We start from the raw sequence: 24,952 nt of genomic DNA on the forward strand, positions 1-24,952 counted from the left end.
CGGTGTTGGAGTGAAGGGGGTCCAAAGTGTTCGGTGTTGGAGTAAAAGGGGGTCCGTGTAAACTACCTACGTCCAAAGTGTTCGGTGTTGGAGTGAAGGGGGTCCAAAGTGTTCGGTGTTGGAGTAAAAGGGGGTCCGTGTAAACTACCTACGTCCAAAGAGTTCGGTGTTGGAGTGAAAGGGGGTCCGTGCACCTCCGCCGCCGTCTGATTTAAAACAACCCGTCTTGACCACAGCGTCCAACGTTCTTCTTTCAGGGACCTTAGGTTTGTTCAGCGCATTAGCAAGTTCCCGCTGCCGGTCTAGCAGGCGAAGAAAACAAACTTCCCGGGTGCATGCCACAAAGAGGGTGTCAGCATAAAGCGTTGCCAACTGCCGTAAACTGCTGTAAATAAACACATTTTACTGCACTCAGTAACTGGTGAGTTGTAGAAATGGAAAAATAATTTGTTATACAATAATTTATTAAACAATTATTTAAATGATTATTATTACATGTATAAACACACACACACATATATATACATATATATACATATATATATATATATATACACATGTTTTTTCCCCCAGAAACTGTCAATGGTGTTGATAAAAGTGCTCAACAAAGGAGGAGCAGTATTTTATACATATACATATATATATATATATATATATATATATATATATATGAAGACATTCTTTGTTGAATATCCAAAATTCACTGGATCCATGGTGGCTTCAAAAGTGCTCAAAAAGGATAAGGAGCAGAAACAGTTTTTTTTTTTTCCAGAAACCATCAGCGGTGGTGTTCAAAAAAAGTGCTCATCAAATGAGGAGCGGAGGAGCGGAATATAATATTCCACTCCTCATTTGTTGAGCACTTTTATCAACAACACCATTGATGGTTTCCGGAAAAAAATTCCCCACACACACACACACACCCTCAACGTCTGACCCTCGCAACTCCTGTCCCTATTATGTAGCAGCGATGATGACTCGGGTCCCGAGCATGAGAATTTCCAGAGAGAAGTTAGCTGCCTTAGAGAGAAACACATGACAGAGATACAGGAGGAGATAGATTCCCTGCTCACCCGGCTCGGCAAACACCCTCCTTCCGATGTGCTGGCCCCTGCTGTAGACATGGCTGGAGGCCGACACAGACCCAAAAGCAAAGGTCACAAATCTGCTTGTAGTAGTGGCCAGCCAAGTCCTGTACACTCAGGAGCTGTAGACTCAGCACAGACTGTCCGTGTTTCAGCATCCACCCCGCAAATAATAATTCACCCACCGCCAGCAAGAGGCCTCTGAGGACACCGCCAGGACCAATCTACAACAGCTCAAATCTTCCCCTTCTGTGCCCAGCCTCTGCATTTTCCTCAGCTGCAATCAGTGGGGCCAGCTCCGACAGTGGTGCGAGTCAGAGCCAAAACCACCGTAACTCCCTGACCCCACCACCTGGAGCTACTCCTGCCCAGAAGTGCAAGGGGACCGTCACTGATGCCCTGCATCAGGTAGTGGATAACTGGACTAGGGATGCATCCATCCATCCATTATCTGAACCGCTTATCCTGCTCTCAGGGTTGCGGGGATGCTGCAGTCTATCCCAGCAGTCACTGGGCGGCAGGCAGGGAGACACCCTGGACAGACGGCCAGGCCATCAGAGGGCAGATGGCCTGGCGGCCTGGGGATGCAATCAGCCTTTTATCACCAACCATTGATGGTTTCCGGAAAAACTCACTGGGTTATTTTGCTCCTTATTTGTTGAGCACTTTTCCTACCACTGAGTCTTTCTTTAAACAAAGCTTATATATATATATATATATATATATATAAATCCAGTGAGTCAAGTAAATTGTTTATGAGCTATATATATATATATATATAGCGTTGTTTTTCCAAAACCGTCAATGGTGTTGAGTGCTCGACTAATGACAAGCGGAATATCAACACGGATACAGGAAAAAAGATTTTAATGCATAGCAGTACAGGCCTGTTTCGTGCGTCTCGCACTCATCAGCTGCTCCTGCTATGCATTAAAATATTTTTTCCTGTATCCGTGTTGATACATATATATATACATATATATATATGTGTGTGTGTATGTGTATATATCTGGAAATATGTATTATTTAACCTTGTTGGAATTCAAATAAACCACCAATTTTAGGGTGTGTTGCACAGACAACGTTCCTTCTTCTAGGTAACACAGTGGAATGTTACCTGACATAAAATTCACGGATCATTGTCCTACCATTCATGCAATGAATGCTACCAGAATGCATTCTGTAGCGTTTAGTCCAGAAATTCATTTCTGCACTCACAGGTGCTGACCTGAAATAACAGTAGAGGACAGAGGGGGACGTAAATGGCAAAGATTTGACAGTCGTCCAGGACATCAGACTGCTGCATTGTGAGTTGTGCTTTAACTGAGGACGTCCATCTGGTCAACACCGACATCAGACAAATCATACAATCATGGAACCGGCGACGTTCTGAAGGTGGTAATAACAAATCCTTCGGACTGCCTCCCTGCAATCACGTAGCCACAGAAAATAATTTTTCTGTGTGCGGTATCAAACCTCAATAAATAAATCCTATTAATAAAAAGACCCTTGTGCTTTCACCTTTCTACACAGAACGACAGTTACTTCATCGCACACTGATCCGTCACTGCGACACATTCACGGTCACTGCGACACATTCACTACAGCCTCCTCAAACAGACAGGCATATTTCAGAATCATGTACAATCTTAGTTTGTGTCATCATGACATAACAGTTGCATAGAGCTCAGCTCAGAGCCACAACAACCCCAAAAGCTGCACTTCATTACTGTGATCCATCCCGAGGAATGTCATGGAGTGAGAAACAGTCCGAGTCACACCGAGATGTCCAGGGGGATAAAAGTCCATTTCACAGCAGACATATACCTGGACCAGAAGAGGAATTAAAACTCCCATCACAAGTTGCTTCCTCATCATGAAGTCGCTCAGCTCTAAAAAGACTCCTCTTCTGATTCGCTGTCTGTGTTGGGTTTGGTTAACCTCTCCAGCTCCTCGCCATCCTACAACACACATCAACCAATCAATCAGTCACGTTGCATTTTATACAGCGCTTTCCCAAAACTTTAATGTATGCATGAACAGACTGTGTCTGTAGAGACTGACTGGTTTGAAAACAGAGGGGAGAGAATGAACTTTTCACAACAGCAGCTGTTAATCGGTGGGAGTCTTAATACTGCAGAGCACTTCATATACAACCATCCCACAACCCCTTCAAAAACCACACGCCCTGTTGGATCAGGGACAGTGTTCCCTGTAGATAACCAACTCAAACATGTTGTCCAGGCGTGCTTTCTCCAGCTCAAGTCATGCTTTCCCCAGCTCAAGTCATGTTTTCTCTAGCTCAAGTCACGTTTTCTCCAGCTCAAGTCATGCTTTCTCCATCTCAAGTCATGTCTTCTCCAGCTCAAGTCACGCTTTCTCCAGCTCAAGTCATGCTTTCTCCAGCTCAAGTCATGTTTTCTCCAGCTCAAGTCATGCTTTCTCCATCTCAAGTCATGCTTTCTCCATCTCAAGTCATGCTTTCTCCATCTCAAGTCATGCTTTCTCCAGCTCAAGTCATGTTTTCTCCAGCTCAAGTCATGCTTTCTCCATCTCAAGTCATGTTTTCTCCAGCTCAAGTCATGCTTTCTCCATCTCAAGTCATGCTTTCTCCATCTCAAGTCATGCTTTCTCCATCTCAAGTCATGCTTTCTCCAGCTCAAGTCATGTTTTCTCCAGCTCAAGTCATGTTTTCTCCAGCTCAAGTCATGCTTTCTCCAGCTCAAGTCATGCTTTCTCCAGCTCAAGTCATGTTTTCTCCAGCTCAAATCATGCTTTCCCCTGCTCAAGTCATGTTTTCTCCAGCTCAAGTCACGTTTTCTCCAGCACAAGTCACGTTTTCTCCAGCTCAAGTCATGTTTTCCCCAGCTCAAGTCATGTTTTCCCCAGCTCAAGTCATGTTTTCTCCAGCTCAAGTCATGTTTTCTCCAGCTCAAGTCATGTTTTCTCCAGCTCAAGTCATGCGTTCTCCAGCTCAAGTCATGCTTTCTCCAGCTCAAGTCATGTTTTCTCCAGCTCAAGTCATGCTTTCTTCTGCTCAAGTCATGTTTTCTCCAGTTCAAGCTAAACTCCAAAACTAGGTCATTTTTGTGAATTACCAATCTGCAAAAAGTTGTAAATGCTTTTATGTATTCTCGGCTCGACTACTGTAATGCACTTTATTCTGGTATCAGCCAGGGCTCCCCCCACCGTCTGGAGTTGGTACAAAACACCACTGCTCGGCTCATTACCAGGACAAAGAGGCATGACCGTATCACTCCTGTGCTTACCTCCCTACACTGGCTCCCTGTTAGATTTTGAATTTATTTTAAAATTTTACTGCTCACGTTTAAGGCTTTAAACGGTCTTGCTCCTATATACATGTGTGATGTATTGACCTGGTATGCACCCTCTCAACCATTAAGGTCTGCAGATGGAGCCCTGCTGGTTAATCCCAGGTCTCGGGTTGTCACAAAGGGTGATTGGGCTTTTGCTGTTAGAGCCTCCACACTATGGACCTCTCTTCCTGTTGAACTAAGGCAAACCAAGTCTCTAGCTTCTTTTAAATCTCATCTTAAAAATTTTGTTTTCATGAAAGCTTTTACAGAAGTTTGACATTTGTTTTTATTTTTACTCTTATTTGGTCTTACTCTTATCTTTGCCATATCTGGTTTTATCGGTTTTTGTGGACGCACTTTGTAACAGTTTTAGAAAAGTGCTATATAAATATAAATATAAATATATATAAATAAAATTATCATTATTATTATTATTATTATTATTATTAGAGTCCAGTTCATCCCACAGCCACCCTACACTGACCTGGAGAGGTGAAGAGGAGCGGCAAGCAGTGCGTCTGAACACCAGTCACCACTGTCTACAGTGACCATACATCACATTACACCAGTCACCACTGTCTACAGTGACCACACATCACATTACACCAGTCACCACTGTCTACAGTGAACACACCTCACATTACACAGACATGAGGGCCAGCTCTTACGCACAGTTCAGTGTGTGTGTGTGTGTGTGTGTTTGTGTGTGAGTGTGTGTGTGTGTGAGAGACAGACAGAGAGAGTGAGAGAGAGAGAGACAGGAAGGTTGTGTGTGTGTGTGAGAGACAGACAGAGAGTGAGAGAGAGAGAGACAGGAAGGTTGTGTGTGAGGAGTCAGTAAAACCTCATTCAGAAACGCTGTGTGACTCGCCAACCTTCCCTCGGTGCTACGTGTCGGGTTCATGTGTGAACACGAGCCGCACCTGAGATGCCATCAAAGTTGCTCTGGCAGTTTGCCACCTGCAGACCGAGCAACATTCCCAGAACCTTTAACGCGAGACGACTGCCTGATCAAAAGTCATCAGATGGGAATGTAAAGCTGCTGGTGCAGGAGCGAGGGAACCCGTCATGAGGAATGTATGTGACTTGTCCATGACAGACTTCCGTCTGAAGACGGTGATTCATCCCTACACCAGCAGCAGTGAGAGCATATTTAAAAATGTCTGGAACATGGATCCACTGAGGAATGAGAGCGCTTCTTTCAGTCTGTGCAGAGGATGAGATCAAGTGTCAGCTGTGTAGCGCTTATATGGAAAATCCAGAATGCTGAAATTATCCATCCATCCATCCATCCATCCATCCATCCATCCATCATCCGAACCGCTTATCCTGCCTTCAGGGCTGCGGGGATGTTGGAGCCTATCCAAGCAGACTGGGCGGCAGGCGGGGACACACCCTGGACAGGCCGCCAGGCCGTCATAGGGCCCACACACACACACACACACACACACATTCCTACCTAGGGACAATGTAGTACGGCCGATCCACCTGACCTACACTACCGTTCAAAAGTTTGGGATCACCCAAACAATTTTGTGTTTTCCATGAAAAGTCACACTTATTCACCACCATATGTTGTGAAATGAATAGAAAATAGAGTCAAGACATTGACAAGGTTAGAAATAATGATTTGTATTTGAAATAAGATTTTTTTTACATCAAACTTTGCTTTCGTCAAAGAATCCTCCATTTGCAGCAATTACAGCATTGCAGACCTTTGGCATTCTAGCTGTTAATTTGTTGAGGTAATCTGGAGAAATTGCACCCCACGCTTCCAGAAGCAGCTCCCACAAGTTGGATTGGTTGGATGGGCACTTCTTTGAGCAGATTGAGTTTCTGGAGCATCACATTTATGGGGTCAATTAAACGCTCAAAATGGCCAGAAAAAGAGAACTTTCATCTGAAACTCGACAGTCTATTCTTGTTCTTAGAAATGAAGGCTATTCCATGCGAGAAATTGCTAAGAAATTGAAGATTTCCTACACCGGTGTGTACTACTCCCTTCAGAGGACAGCACAAACAGGCTCTAACCAGAGTAGAAAAAGAAGTGGGAGGCCGCGTTGCACAACTGAGCAAGAAGATAAGTACATTAGAGTCTCTAGTTTGAGAAACAGACGCCTCACAGGTCCCCAACTGGCATCTTCATTGAATAGTACCTGTTAGAGCCTGTTTGTGCTGTCCTCTGAAGGGAGTAGTACACACCGGTGTAGGAAATCTTCAATTTCTTAGCAATTTCTCGCATGGAATAGCCTTCATTTCTAAGAACAAGAATAGACTGTCGAGTTTCAGATGAAAGTTCTCTTTTTCTGGCCATTTTGAGCGTTTAATTGACCCCACAAATGTGATGCTCCAGAAACTCAATCTGCTCAAAGAAGTGCCCATCCAACCAATCCAACTTGTGGGAGCTGCTTCTGGAAGCGTGGGGTGCAATTTCTCCAGATTACCTCAACAAATTAACAGCTAGAATGCCAAAGGTCTGCAATGCTGTAATTGCTGCAAATGGAGGATTCTTTGACGAAAGCAAAGTTTGATGTAAAAAAAATCTTATTTCAAATACAAATCATTATTTCTAACCTTGTCAATGTCTTGACTCTATTTTCTATTCATTTCACAACATATGGTGGTGAATAAGTGTGACTTTTCATGGAAAACACGAAATTGTTTGGGTGATCCCAAACTTTTGAACGGTAGTGTACATGTCTTTGGACTGTGGGAGGAAACCGGAGCCTCCGGAGGAAACCCACACAGACACGGGGAGAACATGCAAACTCCACACAGGGGACGACCCGGGACGACCCCCGAGGTTGGACTACCCCGGGGCTCGAACCCAGGACCTTCTTGCTGTGAGGCGAGCGCGCTAACCACTGCGCCACCACCATAATTTATGGTAACATCCTACATGAGCGGGTTGTAATGAGACGGATGAAGCTCATGACGTGGCTGTCAGTCTGACGGATGAAAGCTGTATGTGTCAGTGGGGAAAACCCGCGGCCGTGCCCACAGGATCCCTCTGTCAGTGTTACCGTTTGAAATCAGGTTGATGGTGTGGCGTGTCTCAACAGTCCCCGCTGAGTTACGTACCCCTCTGGACCTCTCAAACACCTCCCCGTTGATGACGCGGAGCTTCTCCCGCTGCAGGCTGTACTCCGGGTCTTTGGGTCGACTGGCGTTGTACACGAAGATGGCCAGGAGCACCACGGGCGCCTGCAGGAAGAAGTCCAGGGATGGGCGGAAGTTGAAGAGGAGAAGGGACAGGGCGGTGACCAACACCGTGGTGATCTGACCCGTCAGGACGTGAAACATGTTGTCCCGGAACTTGAGTATGAAGGCAACAGACAGACCCAGAGCAGCTGGAACCAAGACAGAGAAACAAGGCTTGGTTTTTATCAACGATGCGGATCGGACGAGGACACGGCTCAACTTGTGCGGTGTATTTTCATACGGTGGGTGCCACCTCCGCCCATCTGTCACGTTTCTTTAACGCACTAAAACGCCTTAAATTGTGGGTAAAATCCCTTTTTTTCTGTTTTGGCCTTTTTCCCCCTTTTCTCCCCAATTGTACTTGGCCAATCATCCCACTCTTCCGATCCGTCCCGGTCTCTGCTCCACCCCCTCTGCTGATCCGGGGAGGGCTGCAGACTACCACATGCCTCCTCCCATACATGTGGAGTCACCAGCCGCTTCTTTTCACCCGACAGTGAGGCGTCTCACCAGGGGGACGTAGCACGTGGAAGGATCATGCTACTCCCCCCAAGCCCCCCCCCGAACAGGCGCCTAATCTAAGACCAGTCTAAGCCTTAGACTGGTCTTAGATTCTGAAGTTAGACTTGCCTAAGTAAGAATGGCACTTGCATACACGTTAAGCCTGACCTACTGTAAAGCAGAACAGCTAGCCACATTAGCCCACTGGCTAACCTTTAGCTAACACCTCCCTTGCTACGGAAACCAGCAGGCTTATGGGTCAAGAGCAGAGTGTTTTGGTTCAGTTCTGTACATAAGACTGCAAATCTCTGCTTTTGGAGAGTGGTTTAAGATGAGAGCAGGTGTTAGGAGACAGAAGCAAGCCATTAGAAGTCTACAACAATCAAGAACTAAAAGTGTGTAAAACTATTCAACATGTTTTCCACCATCCTCTGAATGTGAAACGGTATCGTCCTTGAACAGCTAGGTTTAGCCGTCATTCTGTCTACCTTTCTTTTTCTTCTTCTGTCCAGTGTCTCATTTTAACTGCATGACAGGCTATCTAAGTCTTCTTTTTTTTTGGGGGGGGGGTTTCCCCCCTTTTTCTCCTCTTCCGATCCATCCCGGTCGCTGCTCCACCCCCTCTGCCGATCCGGGGAGGGCTGCAGACTACCACGTGCCTCCTCCCATACATGTGGAGTCACCAGCCGCTTCTTTTCACCTGACAGTGAGGAGTTTCGCCAGGGGGACGTAGCGCGTGGGAGGATCACGCTATTCCCCCCAGTTCCCCCTCCCCCTCCCCTGAACAGGCGCCCCTACTGACCAGAGGAGGCACTAGTGCAGCATCCAGGACACATACCCACATCCGGCTTCCCACCCGCAGACGGCCAATTGTGTCTGTAGGGACGCCCGACCAAGCCGGAGGTAACACAGAGACTCGATCTGGCGATCCCCGTGTTGCTAGGCAACAGATCGCCACACCACCCGCACGCCCTATCCAGGTCATTCTAACCTTAGTCACTACTAGCTGAGCTTTATGCAACAGGTGAAGTTTAGTGTCTAAAGCATCACACCAAAAGCTCCGTGTTTTGTTAGGAATACACACCAGGGTTCCCATAGTTGGAATGGAATCATTTTCCAGGACTTTTCCCAGACACTTTCTATGGCTTAATCTTGGATATCGACGCCAGGCGATGCTGACAGAAGATCATATTATTCAGTATTTAACTATCAGTGGAAGTCTCAATGGTCTCTAAATAGACTGCGTGATCGAAGATACCGCCCAAACGTCACACAATGATGTCGCATGTCAGCATGTGAAAGCATCATTTTAAAACCTAACTTTACAAGTTTCTGTGACCTCGATAATAATTCCAGGAAATTTTGTCAATTTCATCCACGTCCAGGTTTTTCACGACTGGAAAACTGGCAAATGTCCAGGTTTTTCAGGACATGTGACATGTCTGCTTCACACCGTCTCTTTATCAGATGACGTTTCCTCGAGACAGACGCAGAATTTATGTCAACTGTAAAATCTGACCAGGTTTTCACTCATCCCATCACACGGCGTGACGTGTAAAAACTGGACAAGACGGAAGTGATAGCACGGTGTGAGCTGTATACTGTGTCTGCATGAGGAAATCATTCAGTGATTGTGCTCACCAGTGACAAACACGAGGCCTATGGAGTAGATGTTATGTCCATGGAAGAGACCACAGTGCAGGGTGATGCCACGTGCTTCCCTGCCCAGCGCCAAGGTCAGGGCGTTGAACACCAGACCGAATGTATACCTGCATTAAAACAAAAGTTAGAAAACACTCTCACTCCGTCTCATGTCTGCTCTGAAAGATGTTTGGACGGCAAGAATTTTCTGCCGCCATTTTGGAGCAGTCTCTCACAGTTTGCTGTTTTGGATGAAGATGCTCTCAGTGAGCTGGTCTCCTTCCTTGAAGATCTTCTCGTTGTAGATGTTGGCCATGGACGAGATGAAGCACTGCAGGACCAGAAGGATGTGGCCGAAGCCCAGAGTGCGAAGCCTCCCCACCAGCTTGTCTCTCCAGGCCTGTCCGGGCATAGCCAACATCCAGGAGTCGCCGTAGCTGAGGTGAAGCAGTACAGGACATGACAGGATGGTGGTCTTTAAATCCAGATCTCTATCATCCAGCAATGTGAATAACAGTAAGTACAAGCACAAGACAACAAACAGCAAGACTGCGGAAATTTTCAAACTGCTTGAGTAGAAATCAGTTTGCTGTGATGGCTGTATAGTTTATACGGGGGTGGGGGCAGTGACTCATCTACTTTGTTTTAATCCATACCACTCTGTAACACCTACTGACACTTTCTAGTCATATTGATACTTACTAATCATAATATCTACTAGCGTTATGACATTTACTAGTTATATATTTACTATGTTATATAGTATCGTATATAGTGCATATATATATTTACGTATATATTATACCGATTAGCCAAAACATTAAAATTACCTGCCTAATACTGTGTATGCCCTGCTCATGCTGCCAAACAGCTCTGACCTGTGAAGGTGTCCTCTGGTATCTGGCACAAAGATGTTAGTAGCAGTTCCTTTAAGTCCTGTAAGTTGCGAAGCGGGGCCTCTATGGATCGGGGTTGTTTTTCAAGCACATCCCACAGATGCTCGATCAGACTTTGGAGGCCAAGGCAACACCTTGAACTCTTTGTCATGTTCCTCAAACCATTCCAGAACAATGTGTGCAGTGTGGCAGGGGGCATTATCCTGCTGAAAGAGGCCCCTGCCATCAGGGAATACCGTTACCATGAAGGGGTGTTCTTGGACTGCAACGATGTTTAGGTAGGCGGTATGTGTAAAAGTAACATCCACATGAATGCCAGGACCCAACGTTTCCCAGCAGAACATTGCCCAGAACATCACACTGCATCTGCCGGCATGCCTACTTCCCATAGTGCATCCTGCTGCCATCTCTTCCCCCGGCAAACGACACACACTCACCCAGCCGTCCACATGATGTAAAAGAAAAAGTGCTTTATCAGCTCAGGCCACCTTCTTCCATTGCTCCATGGTCCGGTTCTGAGGCTCACGTGCCCATTGTAGGTGCTTTTGGCGGTGAACAGGGGTCAGCATGGGCACTCTGACCAGTCTGCGGCTACGTAGCTCCTGTGTGTTCTGACACCCGTCTATCATAACCAGCATTAACTTTTTCAGCAATTTGAGCTACAGTAGCTCTTTTGTGGGATTCGGCATGCATCAGAAGTCAATAATGAGTTCCTGGGTTTTGGCTGTATTAAGCAGAAGGTGATTGTTTGCGCACCAAGTGACACCTTGGACCACTTCAGTGCGGTACTGGGTTTCATCATTGTTAGAGACAAGGCCTACAATGGTTGTGTCATCTGCGTATTTTATTATTTTCATAAAACTGTCCATGGATGTTGAGTGGGTATGTAAAGTGAAAACAGCCATGAGGAGAGAACTGAGGAGCTCCTGTACTGAGGGTAAGAAGATATGAGGTTAGGTTATCACCTTCACTCTCTGGTCTGTTCCACGGGAAGCTCCGAATCCAGTGGCATATGGCTGGGTCAATGTTCATGTCAAAGAGTATGGTAAAGAGTTTGAGCGAGTTGATAGAGTTAAAGGTGGAACTAAAGTATGTGAACAGGATGCATGTGTAGGTGTTTGGTGAGTCCAGGTGTTGCAGGGCATGGTGGAGTGCTATGTTAACTGCATCCTCAACAGACTGTTTGGCTTGATAGGAAAATTGATACGAGTCCATCATTGGGGAGGTGCAGAAATTTCAAGTATAACAGAAAGAATGATGTCCTCAAATGGTTTCATGGCCACAGATGTTAGGGCAACTGATCTTAAGTCATTGAGGGAGGTGATCTTTGAGGACTTTGGCGCAGGAATGATGGTGGAGAGTTTGAAACAATGTGGGACTGTACGTTGGCTTAGAGGAGCATTAAATATGGTGGTAAATACTGTGGCCAATTGAGCTTATTTTGACATTCCTGTTCTTTCTACTACTCAAAACGGCCTTGGCTGTTTACCAGAGTACCAATGGTGAAATTTCTGGAGAGTCGTTCAGATGGATGCAGGATGTCCATTCTCTGCAAAAGAACTTGTCACTGCGACTAGCCCATCAAACTGTCACAACACTGTCTTTAGAGCAGGAGACCGGGGTTTGAATCCCAGCCAGCGCGAGCCTCTAGTACAGCGGTACTCACTAATTTTCTTAGGAGAGCCACTTATGAGTAAGACCATTCCTCAAAGAGCCACAGAGCTTGAAAAACATTTCACAAATACAAAGCTACACACATTGGCTATATGACTACCCATGATCCCACGCTGTTACGTAGCCTGCGTTCTTTGACGTATCTTCAGTATGCTGCTATCTGCTGGATAATTCATTTCAATGTGCTAAAACAGGACACAAACGGAACCTATAAGGAGTAAGTTATAGCTATGTTCTTATTGTTATCAGTGGCTCTATATGAGGCACAAAACAAAGTCTCACGAGCTGCATGCGGCTCACGAGCCGCATAAAGAGTAACACTGCTCTAGTAGTAAGAGTCCTCAGGCTTAGACTCCTAATGCTATACAAGCCTACCTTAGAACATGAGCGACAGAAATGTAGCTACAGCCATATGGGCTCAGACGCCACCCAGATTAACAAGGTCTGCGTCAGGTGTTGGGAGAACCAGGGCAAACTGATGCCGAATGGGCAACTGGAACAAGACATTCATTGACATGGACTGAGAACATGAAATTGATGGAGTGCTATTACAACTGCAGACCCAAAGAGAGGGGTTACAAGCAACATATGTGGGAACATATGGATGGGGAGACCAACATCCACACTGACAAAGAAGCAACTGGTAGCTCAGTGGAAATAGAAGTAGCAAGGGGCTGAAGGAAGAACTGGAATGGATGTGGCAGGTGAAGTCCAAAGTGGTCCCTGTGGTAATAGGAGCACGAGGGACTGTGACCACCAAACCTGGAGAGTGGCTCCAGCAGGTTCCAGAAGCAACATCTGAGGTTTCTGTCCAGAAGAGTGCAATCCTAGGAACAGGTAAAATACTCCGCACAACCCTCTAACTCCTAGGCCTCTGGTGGAGGACCTGAGATTGACACGAAGATTTTCTTTAATTATCATTTATATACTAGTTACATATACAAGTCATATCATATTGTTTATGTTAAAGATCCCCATTGGCTAATGTAGTAGCAACCATCTCGTCTTCTTGGGGTCCACAATAAAATTCATAAAAATTACATAAATAGAAAATAACCTTGCTTCAACATACAGTACATGGATATGACCCATACAACTGTCATGATATCTACTCATCATATTCTGGTATTTACTAGTCATATTATGCTTCAGGAAGCAGAAACATTGCACACAGACCCTTTGAGTCGTTCAGTTATCCAGTTCATCATCCATTTATTAATTCAGTCATTCTGAGTGCTGTACCTGCTATTGTTCATCTGCTCCATCAGCTGTGTGTAGAGCTGGCAGGAGTTGGTTGGGATGAGAAACGGGTGGCTGTGGAGTCCCGGCAGGGCAACAGACTGCTTGCTGTCTCCTGAACCTGTTGTCAGAGAGATGATGGACAGGAAGAGGATGACAAGCGCCGCCCACTGGACCCAGGACAGACGCCTCCTGCAGGAAAGGAGCAGAAACACAGACGAGGTAGACAAAGTCAAGTTAAGCTTTACTAAAGCATAAGTAGACAACTTTTTTGCTTTATCATTATGAAGTAAATGTTTATTGCACAGTGTATTGGCTAGAGAATAATAACACCATCGGCGTTTAAATTGGTTCTCTATAAGCCTTGCTTTCACTATGCAATTCTGTCTGCCAAAAAAAGAGGATCGGATACAACAGTTTGACAGATGTCATCAATTGTATTATCCATACCAGATAGATGCAGACACAAATCATACAAACAGGATTCTTTTCCATTTGCAATCTTAAAATTCCAGACTCATTCCAGACCTTGTCCTAGTGACTTAAATGTGGCCCTCTCCAGTCTCCTTGATTCAGCTGCAGCTCTCACTACCAGAGCTAGGTGACTAAAGAGGCCTACACCCTAGTGTAACGATGACACATGCACTCTTAAGCAGGCCTGCAGAAGACTCGAATGTAAACGGCGAAAATCAAATTGGGAAGTCTTTTACCTATCTTGGCATGTTTACTGAAATACAAGTGTGCTTCATCTGCTGTGAAAACAGTGCATCTCTCGCTTAATCAATATCAATAAACACATCGCAGATTTCTCTTCGGAGCTGTAGCTACATTTACTAAAAAGCAGCCGCCTATAAGCTGTTCACCATTCACTTCATGAGTTTCTAGACTTTTTCTGCAATAAGATCAAGATCAAGATTGATGAGATCAGAAACAAAATTAGTTCAACTCCAGCTACTCCTGCAGATGCTGTCTTACCAAATTCATACCTATACAATGAGTCACTGATAGTCCCTGCTATTACAGGTTTTGAGACTATCTTGATACTTTGATTAAGTTCGTGGCAGCTTCTAAACCAACTACTTGCCTACCTGACCCTTTACCAGAAAAACTTTCTAAAGACCTCTGGCCTTTCCTGGGACCTACAATGCTGGACATTGTTAATTTATCACTTACTACTTACTGGCTTTGTTCCCAGCAGTTTTAAGACAGCCGTGGTCAAACCTCTACTTAAAAAAACCGCACCTCGATCCAGGGTCTCTTAATAACTATCGACCAGTCTCTAACCTTCCATTCTTTTCTAAAAGTACTAGAGTTATGTATCAACAATGTTCGACCCATATAGAAGAAAAACATCTAAATGAACCCTTTCAAACGGCTTTCAGGGCCTGTCACTCCACTGAAACTGCTCTAACCAGAGTGGTACACGATATTTTACTTGCTACCTCAGTACAGCCTTTGACACCTTTGATCACTGTATACTATTAGACAGAATAATGGGTGCTGAGGTGACAGAACGGTTTGAGCATATGTATTGAGGTCACCTATAGATCAATTAAAAACACTCATTTTTGGGCAATACATGTGAAAATAGCAGTTAGTCACTTAGGGCATGCTGTTACCCAAAACCATGTAGAAGCAAACTTATAAGATACAGTGTCATCAGCATATTAGGAGACAAATGATGAGAAGGTGAACATATAATAGCATGTATCCCATCATTACTGCTTCCCCTGTGCAGTTAGAGCCCCGTCCAGTTCAACAACATCATATGACAACTTGTACACATTTTAAAAAGTGAATCAACATAATCACAAACATGGTATAGTGAAAGTGAACAGTAAATATGATTTATGAGTAATTGCACTGATTTGTAGAAATGGAAGACAAACTGAGATGACTTGCACAAATCTGTAAACTTCAAAATGGTTGACAACTTCCAGGACTGTTTCTGATGTATTAGTGGGAGATGAATTGTCAAAGAAAAGAAAATGTGGCATGGAAAGAAAAAAAAAACACGGTAAAACTACAACTAATAATAAAAAAAAACAAAAAAACGAGTGTGACTTGGGAAGCCATATATGACCCATGTACTCATGTCATTCACAGTACTCAGTTTCACATTTAGCCAGTATCTTAGAAAACACAGAGTGACAAAAGCATAATAAATGATACTGGCTGCAAAGCATGCATGCAAGCATCCACTGCAGCTAAACACTTAAAAACACAGTTCAGTTACACAACTGCAAAAGCACATGAATGTAAGAACAGTGGCATGCCTTCGTGGACTCTACATTTTGTATAGGTTTGTAAAAGTGAACAATAAATATCAATGCAAACTAGAGACCTAAAAATGAACAATAAATATCAATGCAAATGTTGTATAGATTTGTAAAATCCATTACTAAGCACTTCAGTTCAGCTACACAAACAGTTGCATACCTTTGCGAACTCTACATTTGTATAGATTTGTAAAAATGAACAATGAAGCTTGAATTAAAACATATCTCCAAAATTGCATTAATAATAAGGATGTGAAGTAAGGAGTGTGTGCAGCTGATAGGGGAGGCGTTTCAGCGACGGTTGTCTGATGCAGGGCAGCGTTCTGTAAAAAAGTCAAAATTCAGAGGTTAAAATCAAATTAAAAATCATATTTATATGTTAACTTGTGGAACACAGCCACACTACATGAAAAGCACGTTTACACGTTACTTTAATTTAACACCACTACGAGCATAAAAGGGCAAAATCAACAGCTTACCTTCACTTGAAGACGAAGTCCATTCACCAATCTCTCCGTACTGTGATGGGATGGGACGTCACATGACCTTGATGGCTCCAATTGGCTCGCACTCCCGCCATAAGCGGGGCCTTCCCTCGTCCATCGATTTCACCGTAAGCTACGCAACACGCACGTGCAAACTCCGAAATTCACCACGTTAAAGGCCATCATGAAAAAAGCGGCGCCTACCCTTCCCACTGGAAAAGCAGGCGAGCTTGTGCACTACGTGGCGTTTCACTCTTAGAGGTTTAAGGACTTAAAAAGGACCAGGACATAAAATACCATTAAAATACCTTATAACACAGCATACTTGTAACTAGACTGAGATGTTGATATGTTGTTATGAATCTGTTGTGTGGTTATTTTGAGTAAATCATCACAGGGTAGGCACTGCCTCCCCTGCCTACCCTGACCGCGCGGCATCAGTTGTACGACAGAAAATAATCCTGGATATCAACATACCACGACCAGCGACCACGTTTACATTACATTTACATCCCCGAGGTGTCTGACTGAAAAGACAGGAATATATATATTCAGACATGTGTATCTTACAAGAAAAATGTCTTGCTGCTCTACAGTGGAAGAACATTAGAGCGCCAACTATAGGCAGATGGCTGAAAGAAGTGGTTATACAAACCCCAATTCCAATGAAGGTGGGACGTTGTGTAAAACGTGAATAAAAACAGAATACAATGAATTGCAAATCCTTTTCCACCTACGTTCAATTGAATACACTGCAAGGACAAGATATTTAATGTTCTAAAGAGGACAAGGACCATCCAGACTGTTATCAGAGCAAAGTCCAAAAGCCAGCATCTGTGATGGTATGGGGGTGGTGTTAGTGCCCATGGCATCATGGGTAACTTGCACATCTGTGAAGGCACCATTAATGCTGAAAGGTCCATACAGGTTTTGGAGCAACATATGCTGCCATCCAAGCGACGTCTTTTTCAGGGACGTCCCTGCTTATTTCAGCAGGACAATGCCAAGCCACATTCTGCAGGTGTTACACCAGCGGGGCTTCGTAGTAAAAGAGTGCGGGTACTGGACTGGCCTGCCTGCAGTCCAGACCTGTCTCCCATTGAACATGTGTGGTGCATTATGAAGCGCAAAATACGACAACGGAGACCCCGGACTGTTGAGCAACTATAGTCGTACATCAAGCAAGAATGGGAAAGAATTCCACCTACAAAGCTTCAACAAGTAGTGTCCTCAGTTCCCAAACGCTTATTGAGTGTTGTTAAAAGGAAAGGTGATGTAACACAGTGGTGAACACGCCCCTGTCCCAGCTTCTTTGGAACGTGCTGCAGGCATCACATTCAACATGAGTGAATATTTGCAAAAAAACAATAAAGTTTATCAGTTTGAACATTAAACATCTTGTCTTTGTAGTGTATTCAGTTGAATATCGGTCGAAACGGATTTGCAAGTCGTTGTATTCTGTTTTTATTTACGTTTTACACAACGTCCCAACTTCATTGGAATTGGGGTTTGTAAAAAGATACCATATGTGAGGGATACGTACAGGATATCTGAGGGCCTTGGGAGCCCCTTCATATCCGTTCTTAAACACGGAGTCAGCGATGTGCTGACAAATCGCCGAGACGTGAGAAGTTTTGTCAAACATTAATCTAAGTTACTGAGAAGCTTTTTATTCATCATTTAGTATATGTATATTTTAATTAGTTCTTTTTATTCCTTCCTGCCAAGCTGTGGTTATTGAACTCATCTTATTTTCGATCTTTCACGGCGTCTACTTGGGTCACCGTCCTTGTCAGAAGTATGCACATGTACGTGTATGTGAAAGCTATGTTGAAATTCAGTAGGAAAATACTGAGGGAAAAAACAAGTTGTAGCACGAGGTGTCCGAGTTCATTTGCCTTACTTCACACTGCACGTCCTGTGGTGCAACTACTTCGCACGTGCACGTCACAGTGACGATATATCACACAACCCTACCGTTTCTCTCTGTACTACTAATCCCTTTGTTTCTGGTAACTTCCATACGTTCTGACACCCGGAAGTAAGAAAATCACTTTGCTAGAGCCCTGCACAGGTACAAACAGTACAAACTATACAGAGCTGTACAGTTTGTACAGACCAGACCAGACCAGACCACAAAGGAGCTGCTGAGTCACTTACTTTAAAACCAGCCTGAAGAGCAGAGCCGTGGTCAGGATGACGAAGTTGGAGAACAGCACGGCCATGGCCTGCGGAGGAGAGGAGGGGGTGAGGGGGTCACGTGAGTGAGGGGTCTTCTCAAGGCCGGTGTGCCAAAGGTTCACTAACACACTGTGTTTTCCAGCCTCTGGTGAAAGGATTAGGTGGTGAAGACACCAGCAGGGCGACTTTCGCATGACGCCAACTGTCAAAGCCAATACGAGATCAAACAAGTTATCCGTTTTATATACATATATATATCCTTAGCACCAAAAGTAAGGAAATGTGTGTTTGGTAGAGGATGTCTTTGTTGTAACAATGCTTCTTGGCAGTAAATCTGATACCGTTGGAAAGCCTGTTTACTCCCCTTTTAAATGGCGCCACATGTGTAAGGAACATGCGTTTGTGGGATGAGCAGCAGAGCTGAGTATGTGGGTTGCGCCCATGAAAAGTTTGCCAGATCTTCTCTGCCAATGCCAAACAGCTTATCTTGCTGCTGCTGTTGACTCTTGTGTTGAGCTTCTGCTACCCCAGGTGCTGACCATCAGCTGCCTGATAGGAGATTTACTGCCAAGAAGCATCGTTACACCAAAGAGATAATCCACCAAACACACATGTCCTTACTTTTTGTGCTAAGGTTATATAATCAGATATATATATATATATAAATAAAATCAGATTTATATAGTTTTTTTTTCAGAAACTGTCAATGGTGTAGCTAAAAGTACTCAACAAATGAGGAGCAGAATATTTAGGTGCAGGAAAAACTTTTAATACACAGCAGTACAAGCTTGTTTTGTGCATCACGCACTCATCAGCTGCCAGTGTGATTAAATCAATGTGATTAAAATAAACCAATGTGATCTTTGTTGCTTTGTGCTTTGGCAGCTGATGAGTGCGTGACGCACAAAACAAGCTTGTACTGATATATATTAAGGTTTTTCCCCCCTATATATATATCTATATATATATAGATATATATATGCATGTATGTATATGTCCTTGTACTGGAGGACCTTCTGAAGCCCTGAGACAAGGACAGAAGACATGACTGAGGGCTGAAGGCATCGTACAGACAACAAACACTTCATTTAGAAAAGACACTTCAAGCTGAAACTTGAATGGATCTCATGGGAGCTTAGAGCTGAAGTCCTGAAGAGTCACAGACCAACACCCTTTTGGATACGTTATACTTCTGGTGTATTTAAGACAACAGGTCCTCCTGTACTATGCCAACCCAAGTTTTCGTGACAATGGCAAGCTGCAGAACTGCAGCTTTACTATGGCGTTAAAAGCCTGCGTTAGGCGAAGGGGTTTCAGTCTAGACTCGTGGCGGGTACTGAGGCGGCAGCTGTGTGGGTGGGAGAGGCTCACAGGCTGCATGTAGCTGATGACATAGAAGATGATGAGGTTATCCAGGAAGTAGAGGAAAGCTGGGACGGACCACTTCAGGAACCCAAGAGACGGAGGAGCGGAGGAGGAGCAGCCCAGTTCCTTACGTGAGCGACCCTCTGAAAAACCAATGACTCGGAATGAGTAACACACACACACACACACACACATACGTCTTTCTTCAGCGGCGCTCACCTCGCACTACGACCCTGAGCGACATGAGCAGACAGAAGAGCAGTTTGAGGGCCTCGGCCAGCAGATTGACAGAAGCGGGGAGGAAGTCGTACTTGTTCTCTACAGTGAAAGCAGACACAGAAAAAACCTGCGGTCAGCAAACTTTACAAGACTTCATAAAGAAGTCGGGACTTTATAAACAGACACACAGACAAGCCAGAGGGGTTTATCCACCACATGTCTCAACCCCTCCGTTGTCTTCCGGGTCAAACGATCCACAAGTGTTTTAACAGCGGAGAAAAGACTCTGCATGATCTTTCTTCAACCTGAAATGTGATGACTCTTCCTACAGGGACCCCAACCTTAGAAACATGTGATGACTCTTCCTACAGGGACCCCAACCTTAGAAACATGTGATGACTCTTCCTACAGGGAGCCCAACATTAGAAACATGTGATGACTCTTCCTACAGGGACCCCGACATTAGAAACATGTGATGACTCTTCCTACAGGGACCCCAACATTAGAAACATGTGATGACTCTTCCTACAGGGACCCCAACATTAGAAACATGTGATGACTCTTCCTACAGGGACCCCAACATTAGAAGCATGTGATGACTCTTCCTACAGGCACCCCTACATTAGAAACATGTGATGACTTTTCCTACAGGGACCCCAACATTAGAAACATGTGATGACTCTTCCTACAGGGACCCCAACATTAGAAGCATGTGATGACTCTTCCTACAGGCACCCCTACATTAGAAACATGTGATGACTTTTCCTACAGGGACCCCAACATTAGAAACATGTGATGACTCTTCCTACAGGGACCCCGACATTAGAAACATGTGATGACTCTTCCTACAGGGACCCCAACATTAGAAACATGTGATGACTCTTCCTACAGGGACCCCAACATTAGAAACATGTGATGACTCTTCCTACAGGGACCCCAACATTAGAAACATGTGATGACTCTTCCTACAGGGACCCCAACATTAGAAACATGTGATGACTTTTCCTACAGGCACCCCAACATTAGAAACATGTGATGACTCTTCCTACAGGGACCCCAACATTAGAAACATGTGATGACTCTTCCTACAGGGACCCCAACATTAGAAGCATGTGATGACTCTTCCTACAGGCACCCCTACATTAGAAACATGTGATGACTTTTCCTACAGGGACCCCAACATTAGAAACATGTGATGACTTTTCCTACAGGGACCCCAACATTAGAAACATGTGATGACTCTTCCTACAGGGACCCCAACATTAGAAACATGTGATGACTTTTCCTACAGGGACCCCAACATTAGAAACATGTGATGACTCTTCCTACAGGGACCCCAACATTAGAAACATGTGATGACTCTTCCTACAGGGACCCCAACATTAGAAACATGTGATGACTCTTCCTACAGGGACCCCAACATTAGAAACATGTGATGAATCTTCCTACAGGGACCCCAACATTAGAAACATGTGATGACTCTTCCTACAGGGACCCCGACATTAGAAACATGTGATGACTTTTCCTACAGGCACCCCAACATTAGAAACATGTGATGACTCTTCCTACAGGGACCCCAACATTAGAAACATGTGATGACTCTTCCTACAGGGACCCCAACATTAGAAACATGTGATGACTTTTCCTACAGGCACCCCAACATTAGAAACATGTGATGACTCTTCCTACAGGGACCCCAACATTAGAAACATGTGATGACTTTTCCTACAGGGACCCCAACCTTAGAAACAGTGAAACGTCGTTTGTGTTCATATTTCCATGAAAGCTGAACACCACTAGGGTACTAAGATTGTCTTAGGGTCATGTGTGACCCTAAGACAATCTTAGGGACATGTTTGACCCGAAGACATGTCTTAGGGTCATAGTTGACCTGGTCATGTGTGACCCTAAGACAATCTTAGGGTCATGTTTGACCCGAAGACATGTCTTAGGGTCATAGTTGACCTGGTCATGTGTGACCCCAAGACATATCCGAGTCATGTGTGACCCTAACACATGTGTTGGTCATGTGACCCTATTAAAACGAGGGGTGTCCACTGATTAAATGCAGTCTTTCTGCACTGTGGATAGTCACCCAGTTTGTGATGAATGACAGCTTGTTTCTTCGCGTTAAACAGATTTGGGGTTTAAAATTAAATCAAGTTGCTTTAATTTGGAGGTTTAATTCAGACACAAAGTGTACACAAGATTGTGACTCTGAAGACACTTTGTCGGTCTTTCACCTGCATTTGCAGAGAATTTCAGCAGCAGTATGCGGCTGGTCCCCAGCACCACAAAGCCCAGACCGAGGGCCAGCGTGTAGACCGACGACCGCAGACAGGGCCGGGGGTTTGGACGGCAGCAGACCATGGTCGGCACTGACGCTCACCCGGTCCTCTCACGTCGAAACCTGCCGATACACACAGGGAAACACACACTCCTCTGTTTTCCCACTGCCGTGCTGAGGACAGTGAGGGGGGGGGGGCTGCATGTCACCTCTAAACAGCTTGTTCTTTTAAACCAGATTTAAATATTCAGATAGCATAAAGGATAAAAACTGTCTTTCCACATAAATGCATCATTCACTAAACCTTCACTATAAAAAGCAGCCGGTTATCAATAACCAATCACGTCTCTATTTCTTCTTCTCCCTCATATTGAAGCACCGCAACACAAAAGTGCCAGGTTTACCTGCTGGTGCACATCCAGAGCCGTGGGCTGGTGGGTCATTCAGTATCCGTGGTCCTGTCCTCTCCCAGTCTCCTTCCTGTCCTTCTGGTTCACTGGCGTTGTCCCACACAAGGAACAGTAACGGAACGAGTCAAACTAAAACCTCACACAGGAGCTGTGTTTCCAGATGGACTTCTTTCTCTGAGGAGACAAGAGGGATACTTCAGCAACGTGTCTGACATGCTTCTCCTCAGATGGATCTGTTGAGCTGAACCTTCAACCCCACCCTGGGTAAACCACCCTGCAGACAAATCACGCTGCCTCACAATTCATCTAACTAATAGATCATCAATTTCACAACTTACTTTATTCAGACACATAGGTGGGTCCGTAGGTCCATATTTAACACTATATATATATACACAACACAGCACAACAACACGAAAACATAGCTAGAAACAGCAGTTCACAAGTCCACAGTGATTAAAACCGACACACACGTACATGTGTACACGGAATTCCTCAACACAGCATGAAAAGTGGGAGCTTTGCTCGTCACCAACACACGACTTGCACTTGGGCACCTCGGCAGATGAGCAAGGCTGCGGAGGCATCATGACAGGCTACCTGCAGCTTTGCTAGAACTGCACCACGGCTGACCACAGTGTCGAACCTGTGTCAGGGCACAAGTCCATGTAACCATGCTATCGAACCTGTGTCCGGGCACAAGTCCATGTGACCATGCTATCGAACCTGTGTCAGGGCACAAGTCCATGTAACCATGATATCGAACCTGTGTCAGGGCACAAGTCCGTGTGACCATGATATCGAACCTGTGTCAGGGCACAAGTCCATGTGACCATGATATCGAACCTGTGTCAGGGCACAAGTCCATGTAATCATGCTATCGAACCTGTGTCAGGGCACAAGTCCATGTAACCATGATATCAAACCTGTGTCAGGGCACAAGTCCATGTAACCATGATATCGAACCTGTGTCAGGGCACAAGTCCATGTAACCATGATATCGAACCTGTGTCCGGGCACAAGTCCATGTGACCATGCTATCGAACCTGTGTCAGGGCACAAGTCCATGTGACCGTGATATCGAACCTGTGTCAGGGCACAAGTCCATGTGACCGTGATATCGAACCTGTGTCAGGGCACACGTCCTTGTGACCATGATATCGAACCTGTGTCAGGGCACAAGTCCATGTGACCATGATATCGAACCTGTGTCCGGGCACAAGTCCATGTGACCATGCTATCGAACCTGTGTCAGGGCACAAGTCCTTGTGACCGTGATATCGAACCTGTGTCAGGGCACACGTCCTTGTGAGCATGATATCGAACCTGTGTCAGGGCACAAGTCCATGTGACCATGATATCGAACCTGTGTCCGGGCACAAGTCCATGTGACCATGCTATCGAACCTGTGTCAGGGCACAAGTCCTTGTGACCATGCTATCGAACCTGTGTCAGAGCACAAGTCCTTGCAGCAGCAGTTTCAAACTTGAGAACAACTCGGCAGCTTTAATAAAGCATTTTCAAGAGCTGGCCAGAGGTCACACAGCCTAGTGGCCCGTAACGGTCCCTGATGGACCACCAGCTCGATTGAAATCCATCCGTAGGAACCGTACCACGCTGAGTCGGTGTACAGAGCTTGGCGCTGGGTTCGGTTAGAGCTGGTTCGGGGGGGGGGGGGGTTAGTGTGTGCACCTTGCCTTCATGTAAAGCGCACGTCGTACTGCAGGGCGTGTGCTGTGGACGGGCTGCTAGCTAGCCAGCTAGCCAGGGGCCGGACCCACCATACGGCAGGTGCACACAGCGGGGCAGCGCATCAAGTCCGAGCCACCGGAAGACCCAGACAGCCCAACACCAACACGTCTCCAACGCTCCTGCTGTACGGAACAGGACTTCCACTGATACCCAGCGGCGGCCGGGCTCGGTCCAGTTCACACCCCGAGCTTAAGCCCAGGAAAGAGCAGAACCGAGCCGCGCCGCGCCGCGCCGTCACGCCCGTCCGTCAAAGCGCAGGCGAGCCGACGTTCAGCGCCGGGTTCGGTCCGGAGCTACAAGGCCGACGTTCAGCGCCGGGTTCGGTCCGGAACTACAAGGCGGACTCATTAAACCCATCTTACGTCTTACTGTTCTGTTGTCCGTCACGTCGTTGCGTCGGACGCCTCCGCACCGCCGGCT

General features: G+C 45.4%; 1 protein-coding gene across 2 annotated transcripts; it reads right to left on the reverse strand.

Moving 5' to 3' along the window:
* Nucleotides 1-2,083: 2,083 nt before the first annotated feature.
* slc35a5 (solute carrier family 35 member A5) lies at nt 2,084-24,917 on the reverse strand. Of its 2 annotated transcripts, none has more exons than XM_056289737.1 (11): nt 24,895-24,917; nt 22,775-22,954; nt 22,327-22,493; nt 20,084-20,182; nt 19,871-20,007; nt 18,479-18,546; nt 13,558-13,746; nt 9,982-10,182; nt 9,746-9,873; nt 7,484-7,752; nt 2,084-3,046 (listed from the first exon to the last, which is right to left on the reverse strand). In XM_056289737.1, the coding sequence occupies exons 3-11, from the start codon at nt 22,451-22,453 to the stop codon at nt 2,978-2,980; spliced, it is 1,287 nt and encodes a 428-aa protein (XP_056145712.1). In that variant the 5' UTR covers nt 22,454-22,493; nt 22,775-22,954; nt 24,895-24,917; the 3' UTR covers nt 2,084-2,977. The 2 variants fall into 2 exon arrangements, with proteins under 2 accessions (XP_056145712.1, XP_056145711.1); XM_056289736.1 differs by having other exon boundaries at nt 9,982-10,236.
* Nucleotides 24,918-24,952: the final 35 nt, after the last annotated feature.

The sequence above is a fragment of the Lampris incognitus genome, chromosome 11, assembly GCF_029633865.1.
Source record: "Lampris incognitus isolate fLamInc1 chromosome 11, fLamInc1.hap2, whole genome shotgun sequence".
NCBI lineage: Eukaryota > Metazoa > Chordata > Actinopteri > Lampriformes > Lampridae > Lampris > Lampris incognitus.